The following is a 17465-nucleotide window of genomic DNA, read 5'->3' on the forward strand; positions in this document are numbered from 1 at the left end:
GCAAAATAACTGCCCGTGAACTGAGAAAAGTCAAGCGTGCAGCTGCCAAGATGCCACTTGCCACCAGTTTTCAGAGCCATATTTCAGAGCTCCAACATCACTGGAGTGCCCAAAAGCACAAGGTGTGCAATACTCAGAGACATGGCCAAGGTAAGAAAGGCAGAAAGTCGACCACCACTGAACAAGACACACAAGCTGAAACGTCAAGACTGGGCCAAGAAATATCTCAAGACTGATTTTTCTAAGGTTTTATGGACTGATGAAATGAGAGTGAGTCTTGATGGGCCAGATGGATGGGCCCGTGGCTGGATTGGTAAAGGGCAGAGAGCTCCAGTCCGACTCAGACGCCAGCAAGGTGGAGGTGGAGTACTGGTTTGGGCTGGTATCATCAAAGATGAGCTTGTGGGGCCTTTTCGGGTTGAGGATGGAGTCAAGCTCAACTCCCAGTCCTACTGCCAGTTTCTGGAAGACACCTTCTTCAAGCAGTGGTACAGGAAAAAGTCTGCATCCTTCAAGAAAAACATGATTTTCATGCAGGACAATGCTCCCTCAGTACTCCAAGTACTCCACAGCGTGGCTGGCAAGAAGGGTATAAAAGAAGAAAATCAAATGATATGGCCTCCTTGTTCACCTGATCTGAACCCCATTGAGAACCTGTGGTCCATCATCAAATGTGCGATTTACAAGGAGGGAAAACGGTACACCTCTCTGAACAGTGTCTGGGAGGCTGTGGTTGCTGCTGCACGCAATGTTGATGATGAACAGATCAAAACACTGACAGAATCCATGGATGGCAGGCTTTTGAGTGTCCTTGCAAAGAAAGGTGGCTATATTGGTCACTGATTTGTTTTTGTTTGGTTTTTGAATGTCAGAAATGTATATTTGTGAATGTTGAGATGTTATATTGGTTTCACTGGTAAAAATAAATAATTGAAATGGGTATAAATTAGTTTTTTGTTAAGTTGCTTAATAATTATGCACAGTAATAGTCACCTGCACACACAGATATCCCCCTAAAATAGCTAAAACTAAAAACTAAAACTTCCAAAAATATTCAGCTTTGATATTAATGAGTTTGTGTTCATTGAGAACATGGTTGTTGTTCAATAATAAAATTAATCCTCAAAAATACAACTTGCCTAATAATTCTGCACTCCCTGTAGAGAAGAGTGAAATGTTTGAATTTGCATGGTGGTAACAAATTTTTTTTCTTTTCTTTTTTTGGACCCACTTTATATTAGGTGGCCTTAACTACTATGTAGTAACATTTTAATTAATAATTTGATACAATGCACTTATTGTGTAAGTACATGTTTTTACATTGTACTTACATTTTTAAAAATACCTGCATGTAATTACGTCTGTAATTAATTTCTGTAGTTTGTAGTTAATTTCTGTACATTTGTAATTACACAGTTGGCACTTCCCTTACACCTAACCCTACCCTTAAACTGACCCACACCACCACACCTGACCCTAACTCTACCCGTATTACCAGCTACTCTACTAGCCTAGTGTTTTAAAGTTACGCACTGTCCTTATCAGGAGAAAATATATGTAGTTTTAAAGACATAAGATCTCGTTTTTACGAGAAAATATGTTGTTAAAAAACACAGTATCTCGTTATTATGACACAATTGAGTGGGAAAAATAATATAGGCCCTATAGCAGCAGGGGGCGTTTTCATTGCAGTTTTACGAAAATGTCCTTTTTCGAATTGCCTGTAAAACCACCTCATGAGAATGTAAAAACATTTTTGCGATATATAGGAGAAATTGGCGCAAATCCATTGGCCGTATTTTCAATTCGCAATTTCAATTTGTGAAATTTGAAGGGTAATGGAAACGTTAAATATCGTTGGCTATCGTTAAATTGTGATTACCATCATTTTTCAAAATATATTCTTTGGTGTTAAACAGAAGAAAGAAATTCATACAGGTTTGGAACAACAAGAGTGATAGTAAGTGATAATGGAATTTTCATTTTTGGGTGAACTGTCCCTTTAACCCTCTACACCCTTACCTTAACCAATACATTTGCTTCTGATTTGCTCTGAACTTGTTTAGGAGGGGGTGGCTTCAGGCTTTTGTCAGGATAGAAGACTGAAGATTGAATTTTGCACAAATGAAAATGTGAGGCATAATGTACAAATCTTAACAGTGGTATGCACTGTATTTGTCCCTGTTATGCTTGCTTGCTCCAATGGTACGCATGTAGGGTGTTATAGACCTTCATGACCCTACAGTTGATCTTTCCATGACCCATGCTGCGAGCTTGGGGCAAAAAGCATAACAGCAAAAAAGTAAAGCTCAAGCTGTCTAAAAAAATACATAATTTCAATTTTGCATGACTCAACATACTTAAAACTAACTAACAAGGTTGCATTTTCACAGCTGAACCTTAAATATACTATTACAAATGTTAACCTGGATTTTGCAAATGCAGTGTCAAATATTTAAACATGAATACCCAAGATTAATTACCAACCCAGGTTTTAAAAATAGTATGAAAGATGAAACAATTATGATTTTAAGTGTGAAAAGCACACACATACACACAGACACAAAAATAAATAAATAAATACTGAAGCAAAAACAGATGACTTTATGTGTATACAAATAAAACACAAATAGTGTATTAATATGCCCTAGTTCCTATTTTTCAATCTAAAATAAAAACAAATTTATTTAAAATTCAAAAAGATTCTGTGTTGTTGGGATGGTTGCTTTATTTTTAGGATAAAATGCTGGTGAACTTTTTTTTTTAATAAGTACAACATGTTCCTGGAGGAACATCTTTGTTGATCCTGGAACAACATTCCAGTCCACCAATTAGATTTAAGGGACAAGTTTACTGTTTATGCCACATTTGGCTTAAAGCCAGGGTTCTACATCAGTGTTATTCACCACCATTTCCCTCTGATTTTAGGGATTACTTATGGGTAGGGTTAGGAATACGACTACATTTTTTGATATAAGAATGTGGTTCTAGGATCAACAAAATATGCTGACCCAGGATTCCAGGAACATGACTTACTTGGAAAAATCACAGTGACCATTTCACAGTATGTTTGTAGCACAAGGTTTAAAAAAAAAAAATCTCTCTTTTAAAAGATAAAAATAAGTCTCCTAATGACCCCTAGGTATAAGCCACAATGTATTGCTTACTGGTGTTGCATTATAAATAAGAGTCCAATGACATAGCTAGAGCCCAAATATGCAGATGTTAAAAGTTTAACATTTAAAATGTAACTAATTTGAATAAATCACACAATGTTCAAAGCAATGCAAAACACTATCACTCTTTTTTGCTTTTCTGCTGTGATCTAAAACAGCAGCGTATTATGAAGAATTTGCACATTTTAAAACAGACGTAGAGGACTACAGTCAGGATAGTGAAAAGAAAAGCGAACACATCCAGACAGTGGTACTGGTACCAGGTAAGGTTGTGCGCTTCTACACGCAGGTGTTTAGCACCTTTATTGCGCATGACGAACTCAATCCAGAACACCGACTCATCCAAAGGCTTCATTGGTCTGTCATGATGAATCCTGGACAGACGCGTTGCATTCTCTTTATACCTGCGGAGATGAAGAGATATAATGTAATATGTCTGTGTATACTGTGTCTGTGTTATGCAGTGCCAGCAGTGTAAATCAAATGATGTGAGTGACTCACGAGGGGTCATTAATGACGGCGTTGAGTCCATCCACCAGCTCTTGCGGCTGCATGGTCTTGATGCTGTCCATAATAACTGCAACCCCTTTGGCCTTCATATGAGCCAAATTATCTGGCTGGTCACCAAACAAGGGGATCCCGACCATTGGAACAGCATGATATATGGCCTCATATATGCCATTAGTGCCTCCATGAGTGATAAACGCTCTTGTTTTAGGGTGGCCTGGATCAGAAGACAAACATGGATTAACAATCATGGAAAAGCAAAAGTCATTGGGACAGATTATATGAAGCAAACTCCAAATTACACAACCAAGACTCAAGAAGAATTTAAACAGCGCAAATAATAATTTGTTGTATAGCCTACTGAATAAATAATGGCCTATAAGAATAGAATGACAGGATTTTTTTAAACCCTCCGCCTAATTTTCTTCCATTGTTACCTTTAGTGTATTTTTTTAAAACTATTTTTAAGCAGGAATGCTTTTTTTAATATAATCTTATCATATATTTAAAAATATATATGAACGTATTTGTATTTGCTTTAAAAAAAAGTTGCATACAATGATAAATTATAATACAAACCCAATAAATCATTCTGAGGGATCCACTTATATATTCTGGTGTTTTCACCAAGAGTATCTGGCTTCTCTCCACCGTATCTCCATAAGACCTGTGAATAAAACACACAACCACACTCTCCACTGATCAGTGATAATAACGAGATTATAAAGACACTACTTGAGTAAATGTTCACAAAACTACTTTCCTTTATTAAAATCACATAGATCAGCAGTGTTTATGAGTTCATGATGTTTGGGTGGAACAGATGTAAGAATGGTCAGTTACCTTCTGTGGGATCTGTGCCAGTGCAGAGGCGATCCTATTGCTCGTCTCATTGGGCATTTTGTCTATCAAAGACCCCAAAGTGAAGACCACAATCCCATCATCCCCTGAGCTCTGCACAAACTCCTCCATGTCCTACACATTAAAAGACATTATGAACTTATAGTGTGAAAATGGACTCTGATTACTGTTAATTCAAGTGCAAATGACTCGAGTCATCTTTTAGTTAATAAAAAAATATAAAATAATGTTTGTACATTTTGTTTTTATGTTTAAGTTGCATACAATCACAATTGAGCTAATATAAATGACGCAAAGAGACTTGAGCCACTGCTGACTCCAGAGGAGATAAAATGATAGACATTGTGAGCGTACGCCACCTTGGCAGTTGATGTATCTCAGTATGCCACTGCAGTTGAGGTAGAATCCAGGAGCCCGAGGCTGCATGCCCATTACATACAGTGCCCCAATATATTCTGGAGCCATCTGTTGTGACAAAAACATGCCTGGATACTTGTTCTAAGGGCCCTCCAGCCCATGGGGACGTTGGGACAGGGATAGCTCAAAGGACCTTGTACTGTTATGCCTGACCCTCAAAGGCAAACCACAGAAAAGGTCTGTGTCGAGGTAGAATCACGATGTGAAAGTATGTGTCCTTCAGGTCGATTGATGTGAACCAATCTTAGGAATGAATGCATGTGATGATGCACTTCTGCGCTAGCATCTTAAACAAAAGCATGGAAAGGGCCCAATTCAAGACACACAGATCGAAGTTCAATCGTAACCTACCAACTTTCTTGGGTATGATGAATTAAGGGCTGTAAAACGCTGACCTCATCTCGGCTAGAGGGACCGCAATCTACATGCGCAGGACAAGGACGTTTTTCCCTGTCACCGCTTTGACGCTTGGCGAACTGAATCACATAGCCGGGTCTGAATGTCTTTTACCCCTTTTTCCACCAAGGCAGTGCTGGTGCTAGTTCGGAGCCAGAGCCTAGTTTCAAATCGGTTCTTTGTTTTTCCACAGCCAAAGCACCAGCTCCGATCTAGAAAAAGTGGTTCTTAAGTAGCAGCAAAACATTGCTGGGCTAGAAGTAAGAACCGCTTGCGTCAGCAGCTGGGGGCAGAAATATCATGATCAACAAGACGAATACAAACTTGTGACTGACATTTTTTAAATAGCAGCTAATCAAGCTAACAGCAGTTCAATTATAATCTCCGTCTATGCAAATCATGGTGATCTGCACGAATGTGTTGGATTTGCAGCGTTTTGATGCCGATGTAGGATCATACAGCCATGATTCATTGTTGATAGAAGGCTTGTTCGAGATGCATCAAGCTGTGTGCAGCCCAACTACCGTATGACATCAAAGTAATGTTACAGTGAGATGCGAACGACTCCTTATGCTTCTGAATCCCTCATGTGGTATTTTGATATTATACGCAGATCGGTCCGCTCAGCGCCGATGCATTTCGAAAAAGCCTGTCATGTTTGTATTTCCCGCTGCTGCGCTAGCATTGCTGAGAACGATGAGACGCATACAGTGACATAAGACCTGGCTCTGTGGTGGCTCTCTAGCCTGTGGAAAGCCAAACCGGTTCTTAAAGGCTTGTCCGTCGAACCAACTTAGAACTGACACTAGCACTGGCTCTGAACTGAATCTGTCTCTTCCGTGATACCCTGAAAATTTTGAATAATCCGATCTAATATGATTTCCGACCTGTAAGGTTGCCAGAATAATAATCTTACACGGTGTGTTAATAGGCCAGAGGAGAACTGGCACCCCGACTGAGTCTGGTTTCTCCCAAGGTTTATTTTTCTCCATCATGCCCCGATGGAGTTTTGGTTCCTTGCCACTGTCGCCTTTGGCTTGGCTTGCTCAGTTGGGGACACTAAAAATATGATTAAAGTTATTCAACTTATTATACAAATAAAATATATGAATTAGGTCTTATTTAATTCTATAAACTATAATACTGATCTGCCAACATTGTCGCTATATGATAAATTAAAATAAGCTGATAACATCACTGTTTTCTCCAGTACGGCTGTACAGCCAAATCTAATTTTGTCGCAATATTACCCTGTTTGACACTGTGAAGCTGCTTTGACACAATCGTGATTGTAAAAGCGCTATATAAATAAAGTTGATTGATTGATTGAACTAACACCTGGTTCATTCTGGTGGAAAAGGGCATTATGTAAGCCAACTGGACAGGCTGGGAAGCGCTAAGCACACAGGGTGGAAGTCATCTGTCCAGCGGCATGGTAAACCTTAGCGGCCAGAGCTGCCGTTGTCTTACATCCCTTGGAGTTAAGAAGTGGACAATTCTGCTAGATGGCGGAATGATCTCGTACCAACCATTAATGGTAGTGAGAGTGGAGAAGATTGCGAAGCAGCTTCGGGCAGGAAATGTTGCTTTTCACAATCTTCCTTGTGAATCTCCTCATGCATTTCCGGGAAGAACCGTTGTGGCTGTGAACCACATGCCGCACCCAGGAACCAAACATCCAACGGTAAGTGCTTGGGAGAAGGTGGAGGGTTCCTCTCCAAGCCCACGGGCAAGCATGGCTGTCAACTCTGCATCATCTTCCTCTGCGTAGGACAATAGCCCATCTCTTCACTCTGAGATCAGATGTCAATATGCTAGGTCCATGAGAAGGAACACCATCATTCAGCACAGAACACTGCAGAGGAGTGGGAGGTCCGTGGGGACTGGCTACCCCAAATTTACCCCTTTAGGTCTCCCCGAGTGTTAACCATGCTTGTGGCTCTGCGTTGCATGCTGCGTGCTGGATAACAGCAGAAGGGAATCGATCGCTCACAAGGAAGGAGTCTCACCACAGTGTTAACATGGTCATATTCTTGCAATGAGGAGATGAACCATCCATGAACACGGTCTCAGCATGCTTTCAGCAGTGATCGTGGCGGTCAGATGAAAACAGATTCAGACAAATTCCACTTACCAATTTAACTGGCTGGTGATCCCTAGTGAGTCCCCATTTGTCGGTCAACATAACATTTATTATACTGATTTAAAGGGTTAGTTCACCCCAAAACATTTTAATTTCATTAATGATTCACCCTAATGTCGTTCCACACCCGTAAGACCTCCGTTCATCTTCAGAACACAGTTTAAGATATTTTATATTTTAGTCCCAGAGCATATGCAATCTATGCACACTTTACTGTCCGTGTCCAGAAAACTAATAAAAACATCATCATCATTTTGGTCCAAAAATAACAAAAACTACAACTTTATTCAGCATTAGTCTTCTCTTCCGTGTTTGTTTTCAATCCTCAAATAAAGATTCAAATGGCCATGAATCAGCGAATCGATTAATGATTCAGATCGCCAATGTCACGTGATTAGTGTGCAGTGTCCAGCAGTTTGGATCACGTGTCAAACTGCCAAACTGCTAAAATCACTTGACATTGGCAATCCGAATCATTGATCGAAAACACATGCAAAAGAGAAGACTATATACTGTTATTTTTGGACCAAAATGTATTTTCGATGCTTCAAGAGATTCTAATCAACCAACTGATGTCACATATGGACTACTTTGATGATGTTTTTATTAGCTTTCTGGACATGGACAGTATAGTGTGCATAGACTGCATATGCTCTGGGACTAAAATATAAAATAACTTAAACTGTGTTTTGAAGATGAACTGAGGTCTTACGGGTGTGGAACAACTTTAGGGTGAGTCATTAATGACATCAATTTCATTTTTGGGTGAACTAACCCTATAAGTGTATGTTTTAAGAAATTCAGATATCCTATCTTCTTAATAACTACAAATGAGGTAGAATCTTTAAAAAGACAGATGCACCTTGGGTAATGGCTTGGCGGGAGTGCAGTGAAGCCCTCCAATGTATTTGAAGTTGGGCAGGAATGGCCGTGGAAACTCAAAATCCCAGTAGGTTCGGATTAACCAGATATCAGCTTTACCCATCATCTCACAATAGGAAGTGGGCCGACCTGAAATGAGGAGTGCATAATAGCTTTACACAAGTTTTTGTTTTTTCACAGTGTATTTAAGACATGCTTCATACATTAATTAAAATCTCTAAATGCCATATGAATAAGTTTGAAACCGTAGGAAAAACTGACTGGTTGATGGTACAATGACTAAACTAAGAAATGTATACCTTACTTTCATTACATGCTGTGATGATGGCAAATGTCCGCACTGTGCACTGATCATTTCTCTTTCAGAGTTTGAAGGAATATTCTGAGTTCAGTTCAAGGTAAGCTCCATCAACATAATTTGGGGCATGTTGATTACCCTTAAAATAATTAAAATTTGTTCCCCAGATAAAGCTAAATATCTTAGTTAACAGTAAGGTTTAAAATATAAAAGAGTCATGCTCAGGCCAATGATTTATTAGCTTATATGGGTTTGAAACTACATGATGTGACAGAATTAATTTGTCAGTAAACTCTCCGGAAACTTTCTTTAACTCACCTAAATATTCAGTGTAATAGTTGTCAATTTTTTTCCACAGACTAATGGCCAAAGCATCTTGAGAAAGGTAGAACAGCATATTGATGATTCGCTCAGTAAAGCTCATCTTGTCAGTGAGTTTACTCATTGCTCCAGGGACAAATGATGGTGGAGCTGGTATCTGACCACACATCCGCTCTGCAGTGTGAGCGATGGAGAATCGGAAGGTGTAAACCAAGGGAATGTCCAGCTCTTCAGCCACAATATCACTGCACGCGTAAATCGGATCTGACAGAACAACATCGAACTTTCCATTACGCAGTTTGTCCATCAACTCTGGAGATTTCAAAATGCCGTCACAGTGTGCCAGAGAAATATCATGATATTTGGAAGCTAACTGATAAAATTTTATAGTAATCTGCAGCAAACTTAACTCATCCATCTCATACACTGAAAAATGCAGAAATTCTTCAATGAACTGTCGCATCTCCTGTTCATCCATGGACACGCTGAAGGGCTGGTAGGAGAAGCGATCCGATTCTTTAGCTTTCATGAAGAGAGAGGCATCCGGTACCAACACCGTGACATTGTGTCCCCTGTCAATCAATGTTTCCAACACAATCTTCAGATTGATCCAGTGACTGCCCTCAGTATACCAAACTAAAATATTCCCACATTCTGTAGGGCTGAACACAGTGAGTAGAGAAAGAAATAGTACGAGTCTCATGATTGCCAGTGATAGATTGTGAGATATTTAGTCTCTTACCTCATGTGCTGAACAGTCTGGTATAATGATTAACATAGTATATAGATTTTAACAAGTCAACAAGATTTAACAAGGTGCTCATAAATCAACAGGGTAAAAGGTAGAAGCCAAAGAGAAAGGTAAAGAAGGTTCATTACAGCTTTAAAAATGTGTTATTAGAAATCACTCTTTATCATAATATTTGAAGCAGAATTGTGTCCCACCCTATGTATCTAATTCATGGTGAGAAAAAACTTTTAATTCTCATTATTACAAGTATTAAACCTTACAGCAAGTGCAAATCTACTCTCATGGTAGGCTTACTTGTTTTTGAGCTTGACGTCTGCTGTATACATTTAACGGTCTATTGTGTTGGATCTCTCACAAAATCTTTACTTGCTTTAGCAACCCTGTTAAGAGACTATGATAAACGTTAAAAATGGCAGATGATACTGTTTCACAATATCACTTCAGCAGCTCCTTTGTGTTAAGGATCGATTTATTTCATCCAAGAAATATTTAAAGTAGTATAAGCTGTGCTTGCCTGTGCAAAACTTGCTCATTGCTACATGGGATGGCTGTTAGGTCCCAAGTAAAAATGGGTTAATGATAAAAATTGCCTACTTTATCCCAATTGTAGTTTTTAACCAACCCTTCACAAAAATCAAACAGAATGAACAGTGCATTTTGGAAAAATATCTAATGACTATCCTGAGCTGTGATTCCAAAGACAGTAGAATGTAAAAAAAAAAAAACAACTTAAAAAAGTTTAAAATGTTAATGACAAATATGTTCTGACACTTTTGTTCATATCACAATTTTTTGTGGGGTTGGTAGGATAATTTTTTCCATGGAACACAAAAGAAATAGTTTCTCTGCACAAACTATTTAAAACTGTTATTATACGGGGTATTTGACATTATGCAACAAAGGCTGTCGATAAATCTTATAGGAATTAGTGCACTAAAAAATTAATTTCTATAAATACCCTCGTCGCACCAAGCCCTAGTGTGATCACCTTTGTCAAGCATTAAAAAAACACCCACCATAAAAGAATGATGTACTCTCTTCCAAGTCTTCTAATTATTCATTAATTGTCTTTCTCTCCAGAGCAGTTAACAGTGGGATTATCATTGCAGATGAAGATTGGATCTGAAAGAACATCATCAAACTTTCAGTTCCATAATATGTCCTTCACAGTACATCCTCATATTTAGAAACAATCTCATAAAATTTCATTTTAATCTGCAGCAAATTTAGATGATCAGTCACATGCACTGAGAAATGCAAAAGCTCTTCAAGGAAGTCTTGCAAGTCCTGTACAGTCACAAGCACATTGAAGTGCTGGCAGAAAAGGCAAACCGATTCTTTGGTATCCACGAAGGATTCGGCACGATTACATTGTGCCCGCTGCCAATCAACTTTTCCAACATGACTTTCAGATTGATACAATGACTGCCTCTAGTATGGCAAACTAAAATATTCCCATATTTTCTAGAGTTGAACACAGCAAGTAGATGAAGAACAATACAAAATTGTAACCAATACTGTAAAAGAGTCAAGGTTTTCATTCAATGGTACACACTTTAGGGCAATATGGTCCAGATGTCCCGGTTTCACTTTTTCTACTTTGAAATTAAGAATCTTGATTATTATAATTCATTGCAAACATAAACTGACATTTCTTACAGGCACACTTAAGCAGAAAATATAAATAATCAACAGTTGTTAAGAATCTAGCGTGCCTGAGATGCACATATATGAACTGTATTTTTGTATCGATCAAAATCATTCACTCGTTTTTTCTTTTGCTTTTCTGCTTTGATCTAAAACAGCAGCGCATTATGAAGAGTTTGCACATTTTAAAACAGACGTAGAGGACTACAGTCAGGATAGTGAAAAGAAAAGCGAACACATCCAGACAGTGGTACTGGTACCAGGTAAGGTTGTGCGCTTCTACACGCAGGTGTTTAGCACCTTTATTGCGCATGACGAACTCAATCCAGAACACCGACTCATCCAAAGGCTTCATTGGTCTGTCATGATGAATCCTGGACAGACGCGTTGCATTCTCTTTATACCTGCGGAGATGAAGACAAATACAATGTCTTTTTATACGTTGCATACTGTTCATCTATCTATTGTGTCAGTAATGAATATTAATAAGAGAACCATATCAACACAGAAGTCTTGTCATAGCTGTATAATGACAGTCAACTCACGAGGGATTGTTAATAACTGCACTGAGTCCATCCACCAGGTCTTGAATCTGCATTCTGTTGAAGTCCATGACAACTGCAACCCCTTTGGCCTTCATATGAGCCAAATTATCTGGCTGGTCACCAAACAAGGGGATCCCGACCATTGGAACAGCATGATATATGGCCTCATATATGCCATTAGTGCCTCCATGAGTGATAAACGCTCTGGTTTTAGGGTGGCCTGGATCAGGAGACAAACACAGAAGATTGTATTGGTAACAAACCTCAGTAGGGGGCGCTAGAGTTTCATGCAAATGACTGTGCAATTTAACTGAATGTAGCATTATTTAGTCAGTTAGCTATAAATGTCAACATTAGTAATTGTAATATCTTTATTTGTCTTAAAATAAAAATAAATACACAATCACAAATTATAATACAAACCCAATAAATCATTCTGAGGGATCCATTCATATATTCTGGTGTTTTCACCAAGAGTATCTGGCTTGTCTCCTTTGTATCGCCATAAGACCTGTGAATAAAACATACACAACCATACACACAATCGATATGTGTATATAGACAATAAGATTATAGAGCATCACTATCTGACCTAGATGGACTGATATTAAAGGGATGATGCATGAGGGTGAGTAATTCATTTTTGGGTGAACTAACCCTTTAAATGTAGTGCATGTAAAAGTTTCTATTTTCCCCTTCCAAAGAAAGTAAAAATAATACAGAAAAGAATATAAAGGTGGTAAAATAACCTTCTGTGGGATCTGTGCCAGTGCAGAGGCGATCATATTGCTCCTCTCTTTGGTTATGTTGTTTACCATGGACCCCAGAGTGAAGACCACAATCCCATCATCCCCTGAGCTCTGTACAAACTCCTCCAGATCCTACATAAAAAAGAATGTTAATTTCTTAAATAAAGAACTTTAATTTGTTGTTTTTCATGGCAAAGGTGAACTTGGCTCCCCTACATAAAAAGGATTTTATTAAATGTATCAATTCTCATGGCAAAGGCGAACGTGGCAAGAGCCTTTTGATACATCATCCTCTTTTGTTTAGTTATTATTTCTGTAAGCTTAATGTTGATTGGCTGCCAATCAACACAAGACAGAAATGTCAGAGGAATTTATTCAATCCTCTTCTATTTTGAAGGCTCGAGTGTAAAAAAAACAACAACAACAAAACAAAACAGTGACTTAATTTCATCAAAATCAACCTGTAGGTGTTTTAAATTGGTAAGAGGGCACTCAACTTGAGCCACTGAAAATAAACACTGACCCCTAGAAATAATTACATATTTTGGAGTCATTTGTGGGATTACGTTTGGTACCTGTCAGGTATCTTTACCAGTATCTTTACCATACTGTTTTTCTCCCCTAGTTTGAGGATTCAAAGCACGTGTCTCATGAATTTCATATTTTGTGATGTTTTTTTTTTTACAGCAAATGGAGCAGACTATTAAAAAGACAGATGCACCTTGGGTAATGGCTTGGCAGGAGTGCAGTGAAGCCCTCCAATGTATTTGAAGTTGGGTAGGAATGGCCGTGGAAATTCAAAATCCCAGTAGGTTCGGATTAACCAGATATCAGCTTTACCCATCATCTCACAATAGGAAGTGGGCCGTCCTGGAATTAAAGATTGTAAACAACAAAAATTAGTTTTTATTTAAAGTACAATAATTGTTTTCTCCTTGTTTATTCAACTCACCTAAATATTCAGTGTAATAGTTGTCAATTTTTTTCCACAGACTAATGGCCAAAGCATCTTGAGAAAGGTAGAACAGCATATTGATGATTCGCTCAGTAAAGCTCATCTTGTCAGTGAGTTTACTCATGGCTCCAGGGACAAATGATGGTGGAGCTGGTCTCTGAGCACACATCCGCTCTACAGTGTGAGCGATGGAGAATCGTAATGTGTAAACCAAGGGAATGTCCAGCTTTTCAGCCAATACCTCACTGCATGGGAAGATCGGATCGGCCAGCATGACGTCAAACTTCCCATTCTGCAATTTGTCCATCAACTCTGGAGAGTATAGAGCACCATCACAGTATGCAAGACACAAATCTTGATCTTTGGAGACAAACTGGTAGAATCTGATATGAATCTGCAGTAAGTTTAACTGATCCATCTCATACATTGAGAAATGTAAAAAATCCTCAAAGGAGTCTTGCATGTCCTGTGCTGACATGGACACGCTGAAGGGCTGGTAGGAGAAGCGATCCGATTCACTGGCATGAATGAAGAGAGACGCATCCGGTATCAACACCGTGACATTGTGTCCCCTGTCAATCAATGTTTCCAACACAATCTTCAGATTGATCCAGTGACTGCCCTCAGTAAACCAAACTAAAATATTCCCACATTCTGTAGGGCTGAACACAGTGAGTAGAGAAAGAAATAGTACGAGTCTCATGATTGCCAGTGACAGAGTGTGATCACTCAGTGTCCCACAACCAGGTACTGTATAATTATTAACCTAGAAGGGCAAAGTCATGGTTGAGGTCAGTCAATAAACTGTACAGGTAAAAGGTATCGATCTATCTTTAAAATATTTTGTGGTAAAATTATTAATTTTTATTTTATTTGTTTATGTAACAAATTAGCCAAATGCTAATTTGCAGCCCCAGTCTCTGGTTAGGCTTAACAAACAATAGAAGCTGAGGCTGTGCACAACCATCAATGTTCACAAACCTGCTTTTGTGTGATATTTTTTATTTTAGGTTTCTTCCAAAGTAATGCACCTTTAACTAAAAAAGTGGATTGTGCAAATTTAGTTTTTTTTTTTCTTCGTACTATGCAATTCTGATTAGTTGCACCTCTTGTGGTGATTCCCTTACTACTCTGTTTGGATATTAATTGTTATATGATATCTGAAACATGACTTTATACATGTTAAAATATTTTAATTTTAAGAAATTTTAAGAGACTTTAAGAGATAAATTGAAAATAAACAATTTTCAAAACTAAGCAAACTATTTTTTGGAACATATTTCAATGATGCCACCTAATTGATTTAGGTTACATCTTATTTGGTAATACTTTATTTTGCAGTGTCATTGTAACATGTAGTAACTTTAGCAATAACTATTAATTACAGTGTAATAATACACTTAAATACACTCAAAAAATTATTTTGTTACATTTAAATTCTGTCCACTTTACTTAAACATATCTAATTTTGTCTCAACTTAATTTAATTAAAACTGAAGTTTACTTAATTAATTTGTGTTAAAACTAAATGAAATATCTGTGCTGACATAACTAACTGGGCAGTGGATCTGTAGTTCCCAGCATGCTTTGCAAGGGACTGCGTTAGGAGAGTAAATTTATGTATTTAAGTGTTATTTTATGTGTTTTTCAGTAAAGGGAAAGATGTTGTTAGTTTATAGTGTTTATGTTGGTCATTGAGGATATAATTTTGTGGTTACCATTATGCAGAAGAGTGGCGCCTTAAGCTGTGGGCACTTATGCACAGATTCATTGGATGGAATTCCTACTCTAAATAAAATCTGAGTTAGTACAATGAGTCGTTTTTGCATTTTATTTCTAAAAATATGATTGTTGTTATTTGAAAGTTTTAAAGGTAAATTAAATTGATAAATGTTTACCATACATAATAAACTTTTATAAATATAACATAACATTATTAAGTAAATTGCAAATATAAATATTATGTAACAGTAACAAATTCAAATCAGTCAGCGTTACTTGAATTTCTTTTGTTCATATAACTAAATTATTTGTAAAAATTGCTCAATAAAGAGATATTTTCACGGCCGCAATTCAAGACGGAACAGCGACGCAGCCGAGACGCGGAACATCCCAACATCATGCTGGACGCTGATGACGCTAGCCCGGTGCAAACGCCGCCAATCATCGGCAACCTCAGCCACCATGCAGTTCAAGCCCGAGGGAGACCACCAGCGAGCAGCCGACACCCAGAAGAGAGAGCAGCCGCAGCGAGCAACATCAAATGTCCTTATAACCAGAAGCAACCACAACAATTTAAAGAAAAACAGCAGAGAAGCGGTGAAAAACACTGAATGGTGAATAAAGTCCTCTCAGTGGCTTCCAGCAATCAGCAAAAGTCCCGGTGTATATAAAAAAATCAAGTACCTAGGCATTCAGATGCTTCTACAAACATTTGTGAAAGAATGGGTCGCTCTCAGGAGCTCAGTGAATTCAAGCGTGGTACCGTGATAGGTTGCCACGTGCCACTTGTGCAATAAGTCCACTCATGACATTTCCTCACTACTAAATATTCCATGATCAACTGTTAGTGGTATTTTAATGTTAGTGGAAGCAATTGGGAACAACAGCAACTCAGCCACAAAAGTGGTAGGCCACATAAAATCACAAGAGCGGGGTCAGTGCATGCTGAGGCACACAGAAGTCGCCAACTTTCTGTCAGTAGTTACACACCTCCAAACTTTGTGTGGCCTTCAGATTAGATCACCAAGTGCAATGCAAATCCAACAGGACTGTGCACCAGTGCACAAAGCAAGGCCCATAAAGACATGGATGAGGGAGTTTGGTGTGGAGGGACTTGACTGGCCTACAAAGAGTCCTGACCTCAACCCGATAGAACACCTTTGGGATGAATTTGAGCAGAGATGCGAGCTTCTCGTCCAACATCAGTGCCTGACCTCACAAATTAACTTCTTAAAGAATGGTCAGAAATGCCCATAAACACACTCCTAAACCTTATGAAAAAAAGCCTAATGGGTTGTCATTAAGGTTCATGTGCATGTAAAGGCAGGCGAAACAAACTCACAGAGCAATATGCACCACGTTGCTAGGAGACACATAGCAAATGAAAACAATGTGTTCTAGACATGTTTGGTATCTTCTGAATGGCTGGATTTAGTTTAAAGCTAAAAATTGCAGTATGTGCCCATCCCTGCATTATTTTCTGCAAAATCTGTCAACCCTAAGTGCCCAAAATTGGTTCCCGATTCCCGGTCATTTGTTCCCTGACATTCAGCAACTACACTGGAAAAAAATGTTTTGTAGGATTTACTTTGAATCTATTTTGACTCAAAAATTGCTAGTAAATTTTACAAATAGTTGTAATGAAACTGCAATTGAATTAAACATGAAATTCTGAAGTAGAAAGTCAAACAGTATTTTATTTTAAAGCTACACTGTGTGATATTTTTGGGGATATTTCACCCCCATCTAGCGGTGTAAAGGTATATGACCATCCAGTGAATAATAGTTTCTGTTCCTCTCAATTCCGATTTCGTTTTAACTCCTACGGTGGCCTATTTAGTCCAAGATTAAGATGGCCATCCCCCTCTTCACATTCAACATGGTGCCATTGAGTGTTAAAACGCGAAAGGCGAAGCCTGAATTTATGGGTATGTCCCTCTGTGGCTAATGTACTTTCAAATTGGAGGGGCAACATGGCGACCGGCATTCGAACCCCTCACCCGTATGTATTTTCAATGGCATATTATAAACTTATGAAAATACTTTATTACTTGAAAGAAGTAAATATACATTAATGAGCACATATATTTTTGAA

General features: G+C 38.4%; 1 protein-coding gene across 6 annotated transcripts in view; it reads right to left on the reverse strand.

The window, feature by feature from the left end:
• The window catches only part of LOC137071492 (UDP-glucuronosyltransferase 2A1-like), a 51412-nt gene that overhangs the window by 25192 nt on the left and 8755 nt on the right, over positions 1-17465 (reverse strand). For 2 of the 6 annotated variants that reach the window (XM_067439543.1, XM_067439542.1), the window contains exons 1-4: positions 8999-10810; positions 8363-8511; positions 4527-4658; positions 4263-4350 (exon numbers count right to left, since the gene is read on the reverse strand). In XM_067439543.1, the coding sequence (XP_067295644.1) occupies positions 4263-4350; positions 4527-4658; positions 8363-8511; positions 8999-9704 (1075 nt within the window). In that variant the 5' untranslated portion in view covers positions 9705-10810. Of the gene's footprint in view, positions 1-3025; positions 3581-3677; positions 3901-4262; positions 4351-4526; positions 4659-8362; positions 8512-8998; positions 10811-10947; positions 11804-11944; positions 12165-12367; positions 12456-12693; positions 12826-13414; positions 13564-13645; positions 14762-17465 lie in introns of those variants that run through there. The other 4 variants (XM_067439549.1, XM_067439546.1, XM_067439548.1 and 1 more) reach the window with 4 other exon arrangements.

The sequence above is a fragment of the Pseudorasbora parva genome, chromosome 3, assembly GCF_024679245.1.
Source record: "Pseudorasbora parva isolate DD20220531a chromosome 3, ASM2467924v1, whole genome shotgun sequence".
In the NCBI taxonomy this organism is placed as follows: Eukaryota; Metazoa; Chordata; class Actinopteri; order Cypriniformes; family Gobionidae; genus Pseudorasbora; species Pseudorasbora parva.